The 23313-nt window shown below is 42.2% G+C and overlaps 1 protein-coding gene across 3 annotated transcripts; it reads right to left on the reverse strand.

The window, feature by feature from the left end:
* Window positions 1–1760: 1760 nt before the first annotated feature.
* LOC4346563 (BTB/POZ domain-containing protein At5g47800) lies at window positions 1761–9691 on the reverse strand. 3 transcript variants are annotated; one of them, XM_015795997.3, is made up of 7 exons: window positions 9254–9470; window positions 8200–8378; window positions 6488–6567; window positions 6341–6410; window positions 4136–4546; window positions 2579–3328; window positions 1761–2495 (listed from the first exon to the last, which is right to left on the reverse strand). In XM_015795997.3, the coding sequence occupies exons 3-7, from the start codon at window positions 6544–6546 to the stop codon at window positions 2067–2069; spliced, it is 1719 nt and encodes a 572-aa protein (XP_015651483.1). In that variant the 5' UTR covers window positions 6547–6567; window positions 8200–8378; window positions 9254–9470; the 3' UTR covers window positions 1761–2066. The 3 variants fall into 3 exon arrangements, with proteins under 3 accessions (XP_015651483.1, XP_015651481.1, XP_025876268.1); XM_015795995.3 differs by lacking the exon at window positions 8200–8378 and having other exon boundaries at window positions 9254–9691; XM_026020483.2 differs by lacking the exons at window positions 8200–8378; window positions 9254–9470 and adding an exon at window positions 7139–7278.
* Window positions 9692–23313: the final 13622 nt, after the last annotated feature.

Below are 23313 nucleotides of genomic sequence, written 5' to 3' on the forward strand. Positions count from 1 at the left end.
CATTTTGTTGTACTTTCTTTGACTGAGCTCCCTGCTCACTTCTCATATACACCTTTTTTTTTTCTGAACTCTAGTTCAATATGTGGAAACTGCTCTGAAGAGAACGTTCCCTCGTTGTTTGCATGTTATTTAAATAGTTATTAAAAAATTAAAAAAATCTTATTTAAAAAATTAAAAAAATCAATAAGATAGATTAATATGTGATTAATCACTCAAAAACATAAAAGGTTATATTTAACTTCTACATGTTGCAATGAAATAGCTATAGTTATTTTTTTCACTTGTAGAAGTTAAATTCTAACTTGCAATTGCTATACATCGGACAATGTTTCATCATATATAAAAAAATGTTTCAGATATTTCATCACTCATTAAATAATGTTTCACTAGAAAATGTTACAGATGCTTCATTACTCGATGAGAAATGATTCACCAATTGGTAAAAAAATGTTTCAATCAGATGAAACAGTGAAAAAACACTACTTGCATCATCAAGACTCAATTCTGCAACATCCAAGAAAACACATCGTACATCATGTGCAACATCCGATAAAACAAGGATGAAACACACGAATACAATAGAGTGCAACAAACATATACAATATATTGCAATGTAACATCAAATCAAAACAAAATGAAACACCTTAATACAACAGAGTGCAACAAGCTAAAACATCGTACATCATGTGCAACATCCGATAAAACAAGGATGAAACACACGAATAAAATAGAGTGCAACAAACACATACAATAGATTGCTACATCAAATCAAAACAAAATGAAACACCTTAATGCAACAGAGTGTAACAAGCTAAAACAGTAGGATGCAATATCCTAAACTCCAACTAAACAAACCCACCTCCATCTTCTTCATCTCCGGTCACCGGCGAGTCCACCTCCATCACCGGCGGTGCCGCCACCTGCTGCTGCTGCTGCTGCGGCTGTTCTTGCTGCAGCGCCACCGCGCCCACCGCCGCCAGGGACGGGCCGGCTGCAGCACTGCCGCTGGGGACGGACCGGAGGCGGGGACAGTGATGGTCTGCACAGGGGAGGAGGAAGCAGCGGAGGAGGTGACGGCAAAGTCAGAGACGGTGCCGTTGCATGAGGCGAAGGAGGGGAGCTGCACGGCCATCATGGCGATGGCTGGCGCCTGCGGCCGGTAGAGCAGGAACAACGCCGCCGCACCGTCCGCGACGAGCAGGATGAATAGCGCCGCCACGAGCAGGATGCTGACCAGCCCGTCGCCAGCCTCGTCTAGCACCTTGCCTCTGCCGCAAGGGGAAAAAAAAAGAGAAGAGAGATAGGAGTGTGTGTGTGTGTGTGGTGGGGGGGGGGAGGAGGAGGAGGTAGTTACAGAGTAACTTTTGGATAAGGACGAGTCGTCCGATATTTGGCGTCGGACCAGACGCCAGATACGAAGCATTTTCGTGTTTGTTGGTTAGAATGAACTTGCATTTTTGTGAAGTGATATATTCATAATTTTTTGAGTGGCATATAAATAATGAGCTTACGTCCCCTCAAAAGTTTAAAATCCACTCTTTGAAGTATTGAATCTGGGACGAACCAATGTATTGAATCTTTGATTTTTCACTATAAACATTATCTACTATGAATATAAATATGATAATCTTAAGTTCATTTGCTGAATAATTATATCACAATCTTTAATTTTTTTTGAAAACATATTAAGAGATATATTATCCTCTAAGTCCAAAGAGCACAAGGGAATATTTGGATGAAGGTAACAGTAGATACATATGTGGAATGAATGATGAAGATGGACATTTTTCTTGATTGGTGAGCTATGCTAGGTCGTATGATTATAGCCTCTTATTATCCCCCATCCATTTAATTACAAAATCTACCCCTCATTCTCTTCCCTCTTTCAACAATATGGCCCTCACATCTCCCACCAAAAATGGGATGCACTGAAATCAAAATGAAGAAGAAAATAGAAAAAGAATACCAAAAGAAAAAAAAATCAAGAATCACAAGTATCAACAAATTTCAAGCAAGGGATCAGAAGAAACAAGAATGTCATCCATTCATGGGCGACCACCATTGATTTACTTGTTCCTCATCCTGCTCCCCCTACTCTCCGCCGTCCTCGGCGCGGCAGCGCCGGCCGTCTTGGTGGTGGACGCCGAGAGCGACCTCGTCATCGCCGCGCCGTCCGCCCGGGCGCGTTCGCCGTGGTCGCCGCGTGGCCGGTGCACGTCCGACTTGTGGTCAGCGGCCGGCGCCGGCGGCTCGTCCTCCTTCTCCTTTCTTGCGGCGAGCATTGCGATGGCGTCGGGCGCGACGGCGCTGTTGCTGCCGCTTGCGCCGCCGCCGCCCATGGCCCTCTCCTGCTCGACGAAGAGCAGCTGCACGATGGTGCGCAGCGGCATCCGGTCGTTGGAGATCGCCTGCGCCCGCACGTCCGGCGACAGCTTCCGGCAGTCGATCATCCGGCATAGCCGCTTCTTGTCCGCCTTGCTCAGCTCCGGGTGCTCCTGCATACGCCATTGTTGATCTTATCAGCTCGAATGATCAATTAATTTAGCTGGTATTTTGACGGTGTGATTGATTCTGTGACCTTGAGATAGGTGTCAATGGCGTGGTAGAGGCCGTCGTGGTCGTTGCGGGCGATGTCCGGCAAGCACTCGGCGAGGTCGACGAACTTGCCGACGGGGAAGTCGGCGTGGAGCGCGACGGCGCGGAGGTACTCGTCGAACGTCCTGGCCACCTTCTCCATGGCGGCGCTCATCCGCCGCCGCTCGTCGGGCGGCGCCGGCCGCTGGAACAGCGCCAGGAAGTGCTCGAGCACGGCCTCCGCGGCGCCGACGTCGTACGCCGGCGGGTCCGACGACGACGGCATCGGGACGAGCAGGTCCACCGCCCTCGCCTCGTCGAGCTGCGCCCCGGCCTGCCGGACCAGCTGCGCGCGCGTCGACGGCGACGCGCCGACGTAGCTCGCCACGCGGAGCAGCCGGAGCAGGAAGCGGCCGGTGACCGCGCCGGCGTCGCCGGGGATCATGGTGACGATGGTCTCCAGCACGCGACGCTGCTTCGCCGCCGCCGTCTCCAGCTCAGAGCTCTGGCCGTTGGCGGTGGCGGCGGCGGCGGCGTGGTTGAGCGGGTCAGGCAGGTGCTTGCAGGCGTAGACGTGGAGGGCCTCGCCGATGAGCGGCGGCGGGAGGAGGCGGGCGGCGCAGACGGTGGAGAGGAGGGAGCGGAAGACGTCGATGTCCAGCTCCGACACGTCCTCCGTCCACCAGTCCTTGGGCACTGACTGGTGGGCCTTCTTTGCGTACCCAGGCCTCGTGTAGGTGTACGACCACGTAACCTGCACAAATATTTACGCTCATTTATGAATTTTTCACAGAAATTTCGTCAAATACGAGCTAAATTCGGTTCATATCTCAAAAGAAATAAAACTGGGTTCGGCTGCTACGAATTAGGTCAGGCTCGATTTGTATTTAAAAACGATCTAATAAACTGTTATTTATACTTTTCTCTGTTATTACTATATAAAAGTGGAATCATCCTCCTCCTGTCTTCTATCTTAGCGCGCAGCGTACATAACTATCGAATCTAATGTTTTATTTCCTAATCATACTTATACTATATCCTTATTTACTTCTACCTTAGCGCGCAGCGTACATAACTATCGAATCTAATGTTTTATTTCCTAATCATACTTATACTATATCCTTATTTACTTCTACCTTAGCGCGCAGCGTACATAACTATCGAATCTAATGTTTTATTTCCTAATCATAATTATACTATATCCTTATTTATATGAGCGTGATTGGTACAATATAGAAACATATTACTAGAAAGTGGTTGGTGTAGTGAATTTGTCGCCATTGCCACATCACTACTTTCTCTACAATGCACAAAACCGGCTTGATGGTTACATGGTTTTAGGTTTTAAAATGTATGACAACGTTTTATTTTAAAATTTCATGGTGTTTAAAAAGCCAAATGAATTTTAATTTTTGGCAAAATTTGTGTAAATTTCACTTGTATTCATCTATAATCTGCGGTCATCAACCGTTTCCGCGCCAAAATCAAGAAAGAAACGGGAAAAAAAAAACTTCAAATGGCTTTCAAAATCAAAATTTGGCGCGAAGGACAAAGCATCTACCTTGGAGGGGGGCGTGAGGATCTTCTCGACGATGGCGTCGACGCAGGGCTGGACGATGCGGCTCTCGGACCAGCCGGAGATCCGCCACGCGGCCGTGAGGGCGGCGATGGGGTCCTTCCAGCCCTGGAGGATGCACGAGTCGAAGAAGGAGTCGAGCTTGGCGACGAGGTTCCCCTTGGCCACCGCCTCCGTCATCCGGAGGAATCTCGCCGCCAGCGCCGCCGCCACGAAGTTTCCCGCGCCGATGTTGATGGAGATGCCGTAGCAGAACTTGGCGCACAGCTCGAACGCCTCCTCGCCGCCGGGGATGTCGTGCAGCGCCACCGGCACCGGCGCCGCATCGACGCCGTCGACGCCGTCGTCATCGGAGCAGAGGCGCTGCAGGAGGCCGCACTTGAGGAGGAGGGGGAACTACAGGGTAAAAACACCTGAAATCAATCAACAGGTTGGACATTGGAAAACAGAAAAGATAAATACTCACCAAATTTTAATTTTCTGGCCTATTTGTTTGTATTTCTGTTCTTCATTTCCTTCAAATGGAATCCTCTAGTTATGTGCTAAAACCTTTGTTGTAAGTTTGTGATATTTTTTGGGACATGTGTATATTTTGAATTGGCAGCAAAACAATATTCAGTCTGAACTGTAGGCAATACAGATGCAGTTTTGCTATGATAAAGGCTTTGATAGTCTAATTGCTACCAGATTTATGTCCTTAAACTATGATTATTTGCTTTTAACTTCAGTTTACTCTGAAGTCTGAACTTCTGTTATGGTACTGAAATTGCTTACAGGGAATTGTTCTAGGTTTTAACCAGAAATTGATGCAAATAGGAAATGAAATTAGCAAGAGCACTTTAACTTTTGATTGTTCTCTTCTCTAAAAAATTGCTTGCATACTTGATAATACGGATGGCAACCAGTGCCTTCTGTATCAGCATTTTCAGAGTGGGAACAGAATTTTAGCTGCAAGTAATTTTGAGAAAAGAAAGTACAACAATTCAGATTTACTCTGCATTCCGAGCAACTTAATCACAGATTGTCTTCATTTTCCAACCTAAAAGCAACATCCTTTTTATGAAAGCATAAATGCTGTAACACTTGTGTCCATGCAAAATAGTTTCTCCCAGTTTTGTTTTCTTTAATGTCAAAATGCACATAATTGAATCAGAAGCTTGGTCATGGAAAAATAAATCAGGAAGCCAGTTTTGTACATTTGTCCTATAATCTTTTCAAAATCATGAATCATGAGAGGATCTGAAGGAGGAGCATAGTCCAAACTGCAAAAATCTTAAATAACAGCTTAATCTTCAGTTTTATTTAAAAGAACTTCAATTTTACCACTTGTTCACTTTAGATCTTTTCCATTAAACTATTTCCATCAGTGGCATTCACGGGACTGAACTTAAAGAGAACTTTGCATTCTATTCCCGCAACTTTCCTAACCGGGATTTTGTGAAGTTCAGAAGAAGCTTTTGAGGCGTGGATCAGAAAAGGGCATAGCAAGTAATTTTTAATGCCTCATTTGATGCTTATACCATGACAATCTTGGCAAAGCAGATCTTCAGGCCTATGAACCTAAACCAATGTCGGTTCGTCATTTCAGAAAGGATGACTAAACAAAGATAGAGTTGGTTTGAGGCCATCATTAGGCTTTGATGTGTGCTAATCATTGCGAGCCGCGACTTGGTAAAGTTGCCTTAGTTCACAACTTCACATCATCATTAGGCCTGTGACATTGCTTAAACAATGTAATGTAGCATTGGGGAACATGTGACATGTTAAACTATCAGAGAAAGATGGATCTGATTCAGCGCCTCCTATCATATTCTATGTTTCATATGTATGCCCAATGCTTAATAAATCAGTGATTCGCAAAGGTGGTGTGGCTATCAGATTTGAATACCTTGATAAGGGTGCAAATGGAGTTGATGGCCAAGAGTATCTTTTCAATCAACTTTGGCTTTCAGTATGGAACAAAATCTTTTCAGGGGAGATGCTCCTCAGATTGGATTAGGTGGCCAAGGTATTTTTGATTGACTATTGAATTCAAATACTGTTTTCTAGAAGAAAAGTCTGTGATCAATATGTATATCTTATATCATTAAAAGTTAAGGATAGGAAATTTCATCAGCACTGCGAGGAATATAGGAAATGGTTCAAAAGTGGTAATAAAGATAATTTTGCATCAATGAACAAAACCAGCACCTTATGTAGCTGATACTTTGTGTTGTTGACATGTATGATGAGATCAGCAGGTACGTCTGACAGTACAGACCTGTAGTGCAACAAAGTCAAAATAGTTACAAATATTCATTGAAACGACAAACGAAAATACGAATGCACGACATTTACCTGACAGCTTCTTCGGTGTAGAATGTGTCAGGCTTTGTCCCAAGCTTCATGTACTTCATGGTGAAGAACTTCTTGATATCCTGCAAAGGATGCTCTGGTTAATTGACTGAACTCATCACTATCTTAAGAAACAATATAACTGAATATTGCTGCAGGTTCAATGAACTACATCTGAGGTGAACATAAACAGTGACATTTTTCTTTACTGAAACTGAAACTGACAAAAACCTTGCTGGTTCTGTCTAATTTCCAGCAAAACAGAGCAAAATCACCAAGTTGGGTATTTCATCAAGAATTTCATAACATGGCATAAATTTCCAATAACTTGGTCGATCAATAATCCCAGAACAGAACTAGATAAACTGTTTTGATCTTTTATCTAGTATTTCCAGCAATAATCCCAGTCACCAAGCTAGCAAGCTGTTGGCTGGTTATTCTTCAGAACCATTGCTCGAACAGAACAAGCAAGTATTTGACAAAAAAACCAGAAAGTGCTGATGAAATTGCAGGAGCTTGATTCTAAGAAACATCAAAACCAGGGGCAAAAGCATGCCATCGAAACAATGATAGATTGGTAAAACATTTAAAACTCAAGAAAAGCTCCATCCAGGCAAAACAAATGCAATGTATGATGCTCAAGTGGATCCATACCTTGATGAATTAAAGAGAAATTCTGAAGCCTTAAGATCTGCCAGCTAAAAAGCTGAAGCTTAAGCTAATGGCAAATGTGAGGGGGACTAATAAGATGTGGCCCTTCTCTTCTCTTTAGAGAAAAGGCACAATCAGCCTTGCTAATATATATATATATATAAACCTCCAAGGGAAGAGAGGAGCTTTCAGGACCACACCTTCAATTTTGTGAGTGTGTGTGTTCACTGTTCATAGCTACTAACTTTCTGTGAGCCCCATACTAGCTCTCTCTCTCTCTCTCTCTTTCTCTCTATGGCCTTTCACCTTCAGAGAGTATCCCTGATAAGAAAAAAGTGTACATATTATTGGTGTGTTTTTTGTATGCATTTCCTTGGTGTTATATGCAAGCATGACTTCACAGTTAGGGTCACACATAGCACAAGCACTTGGGTGGAATTTTAGGGGTCCTGTTGATTTGATTAGGATCACTCTAGCTTAGCATAGCTAGGTCCTTTTTGTTGATGGTGTGTGTTGGTGTGACTTGTGCCCAAACCACACACACACTCATCATCCAATACAAAGACAGGGTGCTGGCCACATTAGTGACAAAGAAAATGTAGTAGAGTTGGATCTTGCCTCATTAGAGGCATCTTTTTTAAGGAAGCAATGAAGAAATCCAGGATAAGGTAATCAAAATTTTCCAAGGAAGAGCGGAGAATAAATAAGTAAATCCAAGATAACTTTTTAAACTTTTCTAGTGTAGGAATAATCCAAAAGAAGTGGATTTTTCTGCTAGTTTTGTGCTTGTGTGCCTAGCATTTTTCTTGAATGCCCAAAGCATCAAGGCATTAAGGAAGACATATGGGGCCTCCATGCAACTCATGTCCCTTGTATCCTCATCATGCACCAAACTCCAGCTTGTAGCATAAACATACTCTTCAGTTTTCAGAGAGAGGGAGAGAATCATAGAGAGAGAGGTGTGTGTGTGTGCCTCCAAAAAATAAAAGGTAAGGTAGGATAACAAACAAACAGTGGTGATTGCACTAATGCTCTGTGCTGCTTTCAGATGGAACAGTGCTCACCTCAAGCAGCAGCAGCAGCACAAGGCCCCATCATATAGGCATGACTTTGTTACTTGCTCTTCCTCTCCTTTTGCTGTTCTCCTTTTTCTGCACAAGATGTTGCCAACTTGGCCTCATCCCTCTGTCCATTTATGTAGGCTGGCCTCAGTGTTCAAATGCAGGCTTGCCATGATCAGCACCTATATATATTGAGTTTGATATATAATTGATGATATTGATGGACAAAATTCTTCTCTGGCTCTGTTTCTTTTAAAACAAAAATCCATATGTGAATAGTAGTTGCGAGTTTTCAGACTGCGACGCGCTTATTCGGTTTCCCATAATTCTGAATGAAACTCACTAGCTAAGTGGGATGTGGACTGAAGCATCAAGTGCAGCTAGCATGAAATGCACAGCATGTGCCAGATTCAATGAAGAGTGGGGGTTGGTGCCCTGGAAGAGAATTGCATGATGGAAAAGGACCATGCAACACAGGGATTTAATGTTTGCAGCTGGTGCCTTGCAAAATTAGTACAACTGGTATTCAATGTATTTATAGCTAATTGTTGATGAGCAAAGAAGTACAAAGAGAAAAACGTTTTCCATGAATGAAAAAGGAAATATATGCAAAAAAACACAAACACAAGAAAGGAGGTAGTTACTAGATGTGAGTGATATAAGTAAACATGATTGCACTTTTTGCAGTATGGGTGTGAAGTACAAATCCCCTTGATCATTTTTTTTATATATCTCAAAATGACCAAAAGAAAGCAGCATGTGCCTTGGATTGTGCCCATGCACAATAAAGGCTCCAATAAAAATAAAACAAACCACAACAATTTTTTTTTAAAAAAAACATATATGATTCACTAGAAATTAGGATGGAAGAACTGAGAAATTCCCTTGTGACACAAGGCATCGAAAGAATGAACTGCAATATAAAGCTTGATGCTCAGCATATATGCTTATACAGTTTAATGAATTTCTGAAGAAATCATCATGCATGGATCCATGCAAATGATGATCAGAGTCAGTAATCAGAGCCTCAAGAGGGAGAGAGAGAGAGAGAAATCACCTTGATAAGGAAGCTCTCATACATGCAGCTATCTGAGAGTTTAGCAATCTTTCTCCAGATGATCGATTCAGGGTTCTTGGAAACTCTTCCTTTGTCAAGATAGATAGATAGAGAGAGAGAGAGAGAGAGAGAGAGAGAGAGAGAGAGAGAGAGAGAGAGAGTGGAAAGAAAGAGGTTGTTGTTGTTGAAGAAGAATGAGAGGAGGGTTAGGCCTCCATGAGTTGAGGAAGGTTATAAGAAGGGAAGAAAGAGGGGGGAAGATGACAATCAAGAGATATCCTCCTCCCTCCCTCAAATGCCTCTCCAGCTCCCAGATGTCCTATACAACAAAAGATTCTCTACTTATTGCTTATTGGCTCAAATCATGAGCTCTGTAGTGTTAAGGAATGGTGGCAATGTAGCTGCACAGACCATGACCATGAGAGAGAGAGAGGCAGCAGGATCTTGTTGCCCCCACAACTCGGCGGAGGATTGTGTATTATTGCCGTCACTAGCTAGGAACTTAGGAAGGACCTCACCTCCCTATAGCTGAAAAATAAAGCAGCATGATGAGTTTGTAAGAAAACTGCAGGAAAAAGGTGGTGTGTTGAGGGTAGTGTTGGTCAGAATGGTTGGCTGATTTACTTTAATGTAGAAATTAATTGGTTAATATAGGATGTATCTCATAATAAAATAACACTTTATGTTGCTATATCTTGTAAATTAAACGGTTAATTTTGGTGGTCCATCTATATATTATGCATTAAGAAAACATGCATATGTACAACTCTGTATCTATATAAATTTTCAAATGGCTTGACTATGTAACCCATTGGATAAAAACTAACTAGCCAAAATTCAATTAAAAATTACATGATTTTTTGAGAGTGTATGTTCGACCCCAAACACAACTTAAGCTGTGTTTTTAGGTAAGGGTTGGGAACCCTCACCACCGACACGGAAAACGGAGCAATAGATTAGTATGTGATTAATTAATTATTAGCTTAAGAAAACTTTAAGAAATGGATTAATATGATTTTTTAAAGCAAATTTCTATAGAAAATTTTTACAAAACACACACCGTTTAGCAAATTGAGAAGCGTGCGAAGGTTGAGAACTTGGATTTAAGAACGCAGAACCATCCATATATGCACATGTGCATGTGTGCCCCTACAAACAATGGGTGGACCGCCATGGACAGGTGCCCGGGCATAGAGATGGGTAAAAATGACCGACACAGAAAAACTGAACCAAACTAATCGAGATCGAAAACAAAATGATTGAGGCCGTAAAACTAAACTAAATTGATGGACACCAAAAAACTGAACCAAACTGATCGAGATCGAAAACAAAATGATTGAAGTTGTAAAACTAAACTTAATTGACCGACACCGAAATATGGACAGACTCACCGGCACTAGCGAGCATACCAGTGGCCAATCATAATAGGTTTTGCTCAAACTCTAGAAAAGGCCCGCCCCCATTGCATACAAATGTTGGGATTTTTAGAGGTAAGAGGCTTTTCTTTTATGAAATAGATAGAAAATATAACAACTAGCTTATTTTTATGGCATTAGTTTTCAAGTCATTGATGGCACAATCTTTAGTACTTGATGGCATTGTATCGATGTTTTAAATCATGGTAATAAAGTTGTGCGCTGCATACCTGCACTCAGAGGTTTTCAACCTTGAAAAGCTAAACTGTTGAGAAATTAATATATGCATGTTATCACTGCCAGGGGCCAGGTCCACTTTAGGCACCACACTGCTACAGAACATTATCTTGTAACACAATCAAGTAACACATAAAGAACTATGCAAACACACATTATTTAAGATAGGTGTTACAGGAAAACACTATAGCTATTTTTTCTAATATGTTTTCATGCCAGCTTCAAATTCTAGCTAGCTTTGTACGTCTACATTATGACCTATTGATAAGACTCCTCCAACCTCTTCAAGCTGGGCATCTCTAGCTAGCTCCAAAAAAATTATGTGAGCTGCAGCTGCTGGAAAAATAGGGTTTGCTAGACATGAGATTTTGTTCACATTTTATTTATTAAATTAGAGCCTTAAATCAGTTTATTCTAGCCTTCAAACTCTTTGTTATACTCCCTCTATTTCTAAATGCATGATATTATTGACTTTTAGACATGCCATATAACTATTCATATATTTAAAAATTAGTGAAAATATGAAAAATATTAAATTGTTTGTTTACTTAGTGTTTGTGACATGTCACAGTATGGGAACAACGTTTCTTGTATAGAAGGGATAAGCAGCTTATTTCATAGTGTACTGGTTAACGAATATTGCTACATATCAGTATGGAGTAACATAGATACTTATTCATGTTATGATTATCTTAAAAATTAATGATAATTTTCTCTTAGATTTTAGGGAAGTTTCTTTAATTAGTACCACTATATTTCTCTCTGTTGAGGCTAGTGACTACTGCTTTGCATGCCCTGCTGTAATAATGTTCTAACAGTTTTCTTAATGTTCTAAAAAAAGTTATCTTAAAAAAGAGGTTGAAAAGTCACCAGCGTCGTACATTTTTAAAACCCAAGGTAGAATTAAGAAGATAGGAGTTGAAGCTTTACCAAAATGCCTTTAATACATATATAGGAGTATGGTGTAAAATTTATGCACTGTACTGTAACATACAGAAAAGCATCTTTTTCAATAGAATCATAATGTAAGATAATTTAGTTCACCACGGAAATAAATTTGCTAATCAAATATACACATTTTCCTATCACGGGCCGCTATATATATATCACACACGACAATCACGACGTGAAACATTCCATTATGTGCGCCAAATTAGTTTATTATGATGGACCGTGCTAACTAGAAACTAGAGCACTCGATCGTAGCCTCCACTTTTCCTGTGCCACTGCATCCACAAACTTTTGAAGAGGTCACAAACACATCATTTGGCTGCTTGCTGAGCATTTTGCTTGGACAGATAGGGATGCACTACCTCCTAACTCATCAAATCATGCATACCACATCATCTCATCCCTTTCTCCACGGCAACACTCTAGAACAATCCGTTTTCATTGTACACAACAAAAGGCACTCAATATATTGTTCAGAAGAAAAGAAAAGTTTATGCGCTTTCTTGACATTTAAACTAGGTTACAAAGGCATCAAAACAAAATACAAGTCCTGAATGTTCACTATCAATGTTTCCAAGTAACCATTTCTTTTGGACTCTCCAACCTAACATTGGTCGAGATCACATATTGCGCCTTCTAAACAAACAAATATCTGGATCTCAAAACCACGATTATGGCACACTTATTATAGCCAATAAATCAAGGCAAAATTTACCCGAGGACATCCAAAATTTGTGTAATTGGTTGAAGGATACCGTAAAATCGTGGCTCTGCTAAGGGACACCACAAAAATGGTGTAATTGGATATAAGACACCGGAAGCATTATTTTATAATATTTGAAAAAAGCGTGGAGAGAGAAATTTAAAATAGACAAGTTTGCTCCTACCTGCTCTTTCTCCACCTGGCCACGACGCAGCGGCGCGCTGCGCAGGGAGGCTGGCGCAAGCGCGGGAGCGCACCGAGATAGGGAGGCGGCAACGGCGAGTGGTGACGAGGAGGAAAGCGTGGCAGGCTCAGGATGGGGTGGAGATGGAGCTCCGATGCTCACCAGGCACAACGGAGGCGTGGACGGGGACGACAAAGACGGCGGTGGTCTTGCCGGTGCTCGGGGAGGTCCCAGTTGACGCCTAGCGGCGGCGGTGCTTGGGACAGAGCGCACGACGGCGGTGGGGAGGGCATGGCATCCGAGCAGCGAGGTAAAGGGGGAGAGGTGGTCCTGGGCGCTGTTTATAAGCCGTCGGGGGAGAGGAGGAGCCGTGGAGGAGCTCGGCCGGTTGGTTCGCCGGCGGCCAAACAACAACCAATTAATTCGCACAATAGCCGTGATTCACGGGGGATTTATGGGTGAAACAATGTGGATGGGATGGGGAGCAACCCCCCCTTCCCCGACCTAATTCAGTGAAACGATCGGCGGTTGGGGGTGAATCTGCACCTCCTCCACCACCAAATCCGCCACCGGAGTAGCTTCTTCCTCTCCCCGACCCCAACGACTCCAACCAGCCGGCCACGTGATCATCGGCCTCGCTGATGCTGCCATTTTGTCCCCTACCCCGACCCCCAAACCCACTCCTTTTGTTGCTCTGTATCGAGCTGAAGCATGAAGAAGAACAGCGTGCAGGGTACATTTGTACTTTGCACGATTTCTCTCTCTCTCTCCATTTGCATCAAATATAATAAAATGATGGGAAATTTTGCTACAGGACACTTGTTATGTGTGGTTTTAGTCCTAGGACACTGTCCAAACTCACTTTTGGGGGCAAACACTACATAAACGTGGTAATTTGTTAGTAGACACCGCACCGATTAAAATAATACTTTCCAGTTGGGGAGGGGAGAGAAATCACGTGAAATGTCAATAATGCCCTTGGGCCCACATGTCAGCTCTATCTCCTTTCTCTCTTCTCATCTCTCTCTATATTCTCTCTCCTCATCTATCTCAGAGGCGCACGGGACGGCGTCGGTCGCGGCGGAGATAGCGAGGACGGCGTCCGGCGGAGTGGCAGCGTCGGCCAAGTGGAGTGGCAACAGTGGCGAGTGAGCGCGCGGCAGGCGGCAGCTAGCAGCGTGCGAGCGAGCGCAGCGTAGGCGGTAGCTAGTGGCGGCGAGCGAGCGCGTGGCAGGAGCCGCGGTAGCGGGCAGCTAGCGAGAGCAGCGCGCACCCCATGGCGACGCAAGCTCCCACCTTGCCTGCCGCCGCGTCCTGGAGTGGCTCCGTCCTCCCCCTCCTCCGTGGCCACCCCCCATGTCCGCGCACCCCGTCTCCCTCCGCCCTCGCCGCGGGCTGCTGCGTGCGGAGGGCAGTCGGCAGCGGCGGAGGTGGTTGAGCAGTCGGTGAACACCATCTGGTTCTTCTCCGTGGACGCCGTGGACGCAAGCTCCCACCTCGCCGTGCACCCCATCTCCCTGCGCCCTCGCCGTGTACCCCATCTCCCTTCGCCCTCGCCACGCACCCCGTCTCCCTCGCCGCGGCATCCGCCCTCGCCAAGCACCCCGTCTCCCTCGCTGCGGCATCCGCCACCTCGCCGACGACCGTCCCGTCCTCGCCTTCACCACCCGGCGCGCCGCAAGGATCGCGTCACGCAGGATGACCCGGTCACCCTGCTCGGCGGGAGGAAGAAGAAGAAGGGAGAAAGAAAAGTGTGGAAGATAGATGGAGTGCTGACAAGTGGGCCCAAGGGAACTTTTGATATTTCACGCGATTTCCCTCTCCTATCCAACCGGAAATTATTATTTTAATCGGCACGGTGTCCACTGGTAAATTACCATGTTTATGAAGTGTTTTCCTCCAAAAATGAGTTTGGGCAGTGTCCTAGGGCTAAAACCACACATAAGAAGTGTCATGTAGCAAAATTTGCCTAAAATGATACCTCCAGTGTCCAGCAACCAATTACATCAATTTTATGGTGTCCCTTAGCAGTGACACGATTTTGCGTGTCCTTCAACCAATTACATAAATTTTATATGCTATGTAGCAAATTTTATCATAAATCAAGGTAGCCCAGCCAGCAACCTGTAATAACTTTGGGCTTATGGTCAAACCACGTGTCATCTCAGTTGTTCATCGATCATAATTTACCATCGAACTTCTCACGTAATTATCGACCTTTTATTTACCATCCAAATTAATTGGGGCCAATAATGAAGAGAAAAAATTGCAATAGTCTATCCTTCGTTATCTTTTTTTTAACTCCATTCTCTTGTCCTTTTGACACACAGGTGATGTCCTTATCCTTGCATATATGCCACCACTGGGTTCCCTTAATAATTTTAGGCAATATTTTATATTCCCTCTGATCAGTTCCAACCAAAACCAGGCAATGCATCACGAAGTGAGTGTAGCTCAACTGTTTAGGTTCTTTGTGGAGAAACTAGCCCACCCGAATTTAAATCCTAAATTTAATACATGTGCTCGCATTTACGGCTAACTATTCTTTCAGTAATAGACGACGTATCTGTCGACAACGAGGCACGCATGGTGACTTCGTCAATCTCAAGATATGCCGGCCCAGTCCTTCAGAGGTACTCATAAGGGTTTAGGTGTGCGTGTGTGCTTTCATAGAGATGAGTGTGTATGCGTTGTGGGCGCCTGTTTCTTAAGAAAAAAACACTAGGCGATGTGCATCTTGCATGTTTATCATCGGTTTGGTTGTTCCGGGACGATATACACCAGAGATTGTCTAACCATATATATGAATGATTGAGAACTCTAGATAAAGCTTAGGTATTGCACCAAATCTTCTTTTGCAAAGTGAGCGTAGCTCAACTAGTTAGGTTTCTTGTGGTGGAACCAGTCCACCCGAGTTCAAATCCTATATTTAACACGGGTGCTCGTATTTATGGTTAATTATTCTTTCAGTGGTAGGCGACGTACCCATTGTCAGCAAGACGCCCATGATAATTTCGTCAGTCTCAAGATATACCGGTCCAGTTTTTCGGAGGTGTTCATAGTGTGTTTCCATAAAAAAGATCTTTGTTACGACAAGGCCCTAAATGGGCTAGTGGGCTACGTACTACAGTTAATTGTGAATTTCATATACCATTCGCAAAAAAAAACTATGATTTTGGTCATTATTTTGTGAAACCTAAAGGGATTGCGCTATCTTTATTTTGTGAAGTTACGATGTAGTTACAGTTTAGTTACAATATAATTATTATATTTGAACACTAAAAAACTTGCGACAAGTAGCATTTACTTTTAGGCCATATAAAGAGAAGCTAGTGAACATGGATGCAAATTGCGTCTATATATTCGGGTCCATCAAATTTGGACAGGAGAGGATTGGCAAAATAATCCACAGGAACAAGCATATATTCTTGCTAATAGTTCGTGTGAACTTGCTGCATCCGAGACAAGAATTGCGAAAACTGAAATGATCAATGCATATACCTTGCCGGCAAGGCAACTATACATCTTCTTAATGTCACTAGTAACCATGATGTGCATTGATATTCATCATGCAGAAACGTTCTATTTGTTGACAATTACATCCTTGATTTGAAAATGGTTCTCTTTCATCTAATGTGAGATGCACGTTCAGATGCAGGCCAATGAGATCTTACTATGTTCTGCTGGGTGCACGTCCAGTCACGGAGTGATGACTCAACCATGTGGGCTAGTAGTAGTGGTGAGAGTTCAAGTTTCAACTTCAACATCGACTGAGGTTGACTGGTTTAATTTGTATCAATCACATTTTTTTTACTACATGGAAATTTCACAATCAATGCAAAAAGGGATGACCTTATTATTCATTTACTTTTTCGCGGTTGCCCCACCTATACTCATAGTCTCGATCCCGGTCTTCAAGTAGCTAGAAGGGTTAATTTAGAGGTTGGACTGCATTTAGCACTTGAGTTTATAAGCAATTTTACGGTTATTGAGGAGGTACTATGAGGTACCAAAAATTTAGTATAAAATTTAGCATGATACCTCGTATTACCTAGGTACCAAATTTACAATAGAAAAAGTGGTACCTTATGGTATCTACTCCAGGACCGTAAAATTGCTCTTGATTTTATATGTTAGAGAACTCTTAATTAGGTAGGCATGTGGTACCATCCACGACGTCGATTTATGAGTCTGCAAAGATCTTTGTAAGTATGAAGTCATCCTAACAGATCCTATCTCTCAATAAAGCTTTTCCCGACACATAATTTGTCAGTATACGAGGTCTTTGCTAGCAGATTATTTGTAGTTAAGAAATTTGGGGAATGGGGCAGTGACACTTTTCTGGATCACAATTCAGATCCATCCATCTTGGCATCAACATCCTCAAATAACACGTTTTCATCCTAGAGAAAAATAGAAGGATACCCACTCTTAGCACATGATTGTGTATTTAATACCGACAAGTATGCCATGTCAATAGTGATTAATTTTCACATGGATCTTCTTGCGATACTACCGAGAGTGCCTTATAAATTAAAACCGCTTGTGAAAATTATGATTGTTAGTGCAGATTCCTACGAGAACCACATGTATTCTGAAAAATATGGGATAGAGATAGACATCATAATTAGATAAAATATTTTATTTAACATTAATTTAATTTTTTAAAAAATAACAATTACAACTTTGAATTTCTAAATAAGCATAACACATAGCAACGCCACCCAAATCCCACTTAGTGTAATTAATGACATTTCTCTCCTTTCTCATTAAGCCACATCACCTCAATTATTTCTAACCTTTGGAGTGATTGATCTACGGTTCAAATTATCTTCCTCCTTTTTCTTCTCTTATGATGTCATATCACCTAAGTTTTCTCTTTAGATGATTAATCTATATTATCTCATTTCTTTTCCTTCTCTCATTAATTGAGCCACATTATCTTAATTTTGCTTTTAAGTGATTAATCTATATATAATTTAGATTGTTATAGACCACACCATCTTAATTGTTTATATTTTTTTGGTTTAATAGTAGATAAAAGATGAGAATTATATAAAATATAAAAAGTTATGTCATCTAGCTATCTTATATGTTATTTCTCCTATTATCATTAAAAAACTCCCACAACAATGCTTGGGATTTCATCTTGTTGAGCATAAATCTAAGGCTCTTGATATAAATTTTGTAGTAGTTTCATATGAAACAATTGGAGAAAAAAACAATGTACCACATTAGCCTAAATTTACACTTCTTCCATTCCAAAATATATGGCGTTACTATTTTTTTTTTCAATGTTTCATAATTCAAGGCGAGCATGCATACATACATGTAATTAACTAGCACCACTCTCTCCCTTGAGTTTATTTTATTTTTAAATCCTCCATCCTCAAGATCTTAAATCACATTGGGTGCATACATTGTATTTGTTGAGGTGACAAATGAGGTGGTGATAATAATTCTTTTTTGGTTTTTGCGTTAGTGTTAGTTGTGTCTTAAATTTTGGGATGGAGGGAGGAAGAATATCTTCTGCAGAGCATTTCAAGTGACTCAGGCCCAACCCACCACCTTAATAGGTAACTCTAATGTAGACCATGTGTGCTGGTGACAATGTGCCTGATCAAAGTTAGGTATTTATGTCATATACAGGTACATAGACACACTTCCAGCTAATGAAACAACCATCCACAGAAGGCAAGTTCTCTTCCAAGTGTCAAGGATGTTAACTTGCCAAAGAAGCTCCCCTCTCATAGGAAACTAGGAAAGTGATCATGATCATACACCACCACCTCTCACAAAAGTTGCAAATGTGCCTCCTGCAACCAGCTAGTATGCAGTTCCAAGGATCAAGCAAGCATGCATGGACAGGGCATCCTATCACCATGGAACCATGGCCAAAAAGAAAGAGTGGCTATGATTGATTCCCTATACCAGGAACTGCCCCATGCAAGGGAAGAGAAGAAGCTTAATTCAAGCCAGCAGATCATGCAAGCTGCAGATTCATCTGCAGTGGTACTAGTGCTCACCTTTCACAGCTATGGTGGGAGACATCACTGCCCCCACCCCATCAGCTGATCAGCTCCACCACCAACACCACTACCACTACTTCTGCAGAACCAAATGGGCAGGGATATTCCATGTCACCTTCCACATCCCCAGGGGGCTCTCGTCTAGCTCCCCGATCGCGTTGTCGGCGACACCAAGAGGCGTAGGCCAAACAACAGCGACAACGATATGGCATTGCAGATTCCTCTTGTTTGATGTTGTCCCCTCTATGCTAGCTAGGTAGCCAGCCCTTTCCTCTACCTCCACTCTCTTATTCCCACACTTCTGCTTACACTTGATGTGTAGCAGGAAAGGAGGCTCCAATGGTCGTTGCCGATATCTTGTCCTAGGTTGAAAAGGGATTTTTTGGGTTCTAGGGTTGGACTTAGACCAATGTTGGTCATGATGCATTGATGATGGGTAATATAAGCTGCCGATCAGATTAGTTTTGACCTTGAGAAAATAACAAAAACTTGTGATAGGTGACTAACTTTAGATTTCAATGCAGGAATACATACGTAAAACTTGAAGGTGATGAGCCAAAGTATAAAGGCTGCAAAATTTGTCAAAGATGAAAGTGGTGAATTTCCACGCAGACTGATGGATCTGATCAATACTTATTGTGTACAAAATGCTTATGCAACAGAAGTAGTAGTTCTTTTAGAAATTTTCCTCGCTAAACATGTATAAGCATTTTTACCAACATGTGCATGGAGAAATTATCTTCTATGGTCCATTCCTCTATTATCTTCCATTGTGAAATTATCTTCCATTGTAGCCTAAAGCCGATGCGCAGATACATGCATGGTCATTTCTTGACACATAGAGACACAAAAAGAATAAATTCCTTGGAAAAAAATATTTTTCTTTTGCACCGGGAACGGGCCAGAGGTCCAGGGCACACAAGAAATATTCCTGTGCAAATGCACAGGTTAAATCAACAATTAATGTACCTAATCCTTTTTTTTCACCCAGCTTTTTCTGAAGCCATTTGCTGTGTGGTTGTGCACTTTGGAGGCCCATATGCAGTACATGTTTGTCGCTGTCTTTAGGGACACTTGCAGAAAGCTTTTGTGTACGATGGTAAGAGATAGTGGAACTTGCTTCAGACAGTGAGAAACGATATGCTCCCTGATTGGGCTTACAAGCTGTATACAAGCTTGTGCTGTCGATCAATCAATGGAATCTGGAATTTTTTTTATTTTTTTCCCCTCAATTGCTTTGCTTTTATACCTTGCATTTGGTGTTATATGTATGGTTTGATCTCCTCTATTCCTCTTGTCTCTGAGCATTTTGTGTCATGCATTGTTTTCAGAAAAATATGTGATCAGGAAACGGACAAGAGCTGAGCATTGCACGGGTTTGTTGGCGTTTTTTTGACCTATTGGTTAGGTCCAGGTAGTGTGTGACCTTTGATGTTTTCTTCACTTTATAATATGCATATGAATATTGAAGGTTGCTTAGGGCATGAGCAATAGATGCTACTCTTTAGAGTGGCCTTAATGTGCTATGTGGGCTCAAGCCACACATAGGTCACACCACCCATAATGAAGGTTGCTCTAAATACTTGTTGTGTTTCAGCTCCTAATTGTAAATGTATCAGCTCTTGTGATATTTCTTATTATCTAATCAATTGAAACCTTTATATTTTAGACCTAAAAACTAAAAACAATGTATGTATCTGGTGGAGAAACCATCATTCGTCGGTCGGCCGAATTCCATAATAATCCCGGTTGCAACAAAAACCGGGACTAAAGATGATCTTTAGTCCCGGTTAAAAAGGGTAACGGGCATATTTGATCTTTAGTCCCGGTTGGTAACACCAACCGGGACTAAAGATCATCTTTAGTCTCGGTTCAAATGCTGTCAGGGCTTGTCAGGCCCCCCCGGTATCTTTAGTCCCGGTTTTTAACACCAACCAGGACTAAAGATTGTAACTTTAGTCCCGGTTGGTGTTACCAACCGGGAGTAAAGATCCCGGCGATCTTTAGCCCCGGTTGTTAACACTAACTGGGACTAAAGTCCCATCCCTTTATATATGTCTTCTTCCTCCTCCAGCCCGAGCAAGCTTCAAAATTTCTTCAAAAAAGAGGGGAGGTCATGCCAAAATTTATAGTGAATTTATTTTGGTGATTATATACAAATCGGAGGTGCCTAAAAGGTTAGCAACTTCATCCTCCAATGTTTTTTTTTGTCATATTACATTTGGAGCTATGTTTTGCACACTTTTTTGTCTCCAAAATTTTGTTGTAAGTTGATGAGAGAGAAAATGTATATGGGGAAGAAAGAATATATATAAATTTAGTTTATTTGCTAAAGAAGGTTTTATAAAATAGTTGAGAAGGAAAATATAGTGAAAGTTAATCTTAAATAATAGAAAACAAACTAAAATGAAAATTAAAAGAAGTACAACATATTAATATTAGTTTAAAACTTTAGAAATAGTAAATAAGAATTATTTGGTGGAATATTTTATAATTTTTGTATGAATAATGATATGTCATTATTGTATGACTCTTGAAAGAGTTTGTAATTATTTTATCATTATTGTATGACTGTCATTTTTGTACGAATAATTATTTGTGTACGATTTTTTTTCATTTCATGTAGATAGATCGGCAATGGATGTACGCTGACCGGCGGTCCAAAGAGTTTATTGATGGCGTGCATTATTTTTTGAGAGTGGCCGAAGCTAACAGGCATAAGGGTTTTATTTGTTGTCCATGCAATAAGTGTAAGAATCAGGAGTATTCTGCATCCAGGACTATTCATTTCCACTTGTTTAAATCGGAGTTCATGCCAAGCTATAACTGTTAGACATCCCACGGAGAGCAAAGGGTTAAAATGGAAGAAGATGAAGTGGAAGACGACAATATTCCGGACTTTGCTCAGTACGCTAGATTTGAAGGAAATCAAACGGGCGAGGAGGAAAGGGATGCTGATGGTAACAACGTTGCGGATGATCTTGGTCAGATGTTGCAGGACGCCAAGGAGGACTGCGAAAGTGAAAAGGGGGCCCATAAATTGAACAAGATGTTAGAGGACCACAGAACGTCGTTGTACCCAGGTTGCGAGCAGGGGCACAAAAAGTTGGATACCACTCTGGAGTTCTTGCAATGGAAGGCAAAAAATGGTGTTAGTGACAAGGCAATTGGTGATTTATTGAAACTCGTCAAGAACGTTCTTCCGGAGGGAAACAAATTGTCCGAGACAACGTACGAGGCTAAGAAGATAGTCTGCCCTCTAGTACTAGAAGTTTAGAACATTCACGCATGTCCGAATGATTGTATCCTATATCGCGGTGAGGAGTACGAGAACCTAGAAGCATGCCCTGTTTGTAAAGCACAACAATACAAGATTAGACGAGATGATACAGGAGAAGTTGACGGGCAACTAACGAAGAAGAGAATTCCTGCGAGGTGATGTGGTATTTCCCTATAATACCACGGCTAAGGCGTTTGTTCAGGAACAAGGGGAATGCTAGAATGATGCGTTGGCACGCTGAAGAGCGTCAACAGGACGGGATGCTGAGGCACCCCGCCGATGGTTCGCAGTGGCGAAACATCGACAGAAAATTTAAAGACTTTGGAAAGGACGCACGTAACATACAGTTTGGTTTAAGTACGGATGACATGAATCCTTTTAGAGAGATGAGCAGTGGCCATAGCACTTGGCCCGTTACGATGTGTATCTACAACCTCCCCCCTTGGCTATGCATGAAGAGGAAGTATATAATGATGCCGATTATTATTCAAGGCCCCAAGCAACCTGGTAACAACATCGATGTGTACCTAAGATCACTGGTCGAAGATCTTAAACTGTTGTGGAAGAAGGAAGGTGTCCCCGTGTGGGACGAGGACAAACAGGAGGAGTTTAACCTACGAGCGCTGCTGTTCGTAACCATCAATGATTGGCCTGCACTTAGCAACCTATCCGGGAAGTCCAACAAGGGGTACAAGGCTTGCACTCACTATATGGATGAAACAGAAAGTACGTATCTTAAGCACTGTAGGAAGGTTGTGTACATGGGTCATCGTCGATTCCTTGCAGCGAACCACCCGGTATGGAAGAAAGGCAAGCACTTTGAACATACGTGGACCACCGTACGAAGCCAAAACATCGCCGCGGTAAAACAGTGTTTGCTATGGTGAAAGATCTTAAAGTAGTGTTTGGAAAGGGGCCTGGCAGCCAGCCTATAGAGAGCGAAGATGGTTACGCGGCGATGTGGAAAAAAAAACTCCATATTTTGGGAGTTACCCTATGTCGGAAGCACTCCGAACCCCTTAGTATATTTGAAGGATGAATAGCTAATCACAATTCTTCCATCAAACATATTAAGACATTCGACGCTCCGAGAGAAAAATATGTGAGACATTGCCGGGCCTTTAGCCTGCCAGTCAACTTCAGCCTGAGATGTGCCCGTCAAACCACTCGAAGGTGGCGACCAGATGTGTTACACAATCAGGAGACTTGACAAAAATGGCTAAAGATCCACAACATCTCAAATATCTTTAACTCATACTCA

This window comes from Oryza sativa, chromosome 9, assembly GCF_034140825.1.
Source record: "Oryza sativa Japonica Group chromosome 9, ASM3414082v1".
NCBI lineage: Eukaryota > Viridiplantae > Streptophyta > Magnoliopsida > Poales > Poaceae > Oryza > Oryza sativa.

What these genes read in the sequence shown, in the direction of transcription:
- LOC4346563 (XM_015795995.3), bottom strand. Translation starts at nt 9,277, where the DNA reads ATGTATGAGAGCTTCCTTATCAAG. An exon ending in TACACCGAAGAAGCTGTCAG is followed by an intron (nt 6,411 to 6,487) that starts GTAAATGTCGTG and finishes GTTGCACTACAG; the next exon opens with GTCTGTACTGTCAGACGTAC. An exon ending in TCCTCACGCCCCCCTCCAAG is followed by an intron (nt 3,329 to 4,135) that starts GTAGATGCTTTG and finishes ATATTTGTGCAG; the next exon opens with GTTACGTGGTCGTACACCTA.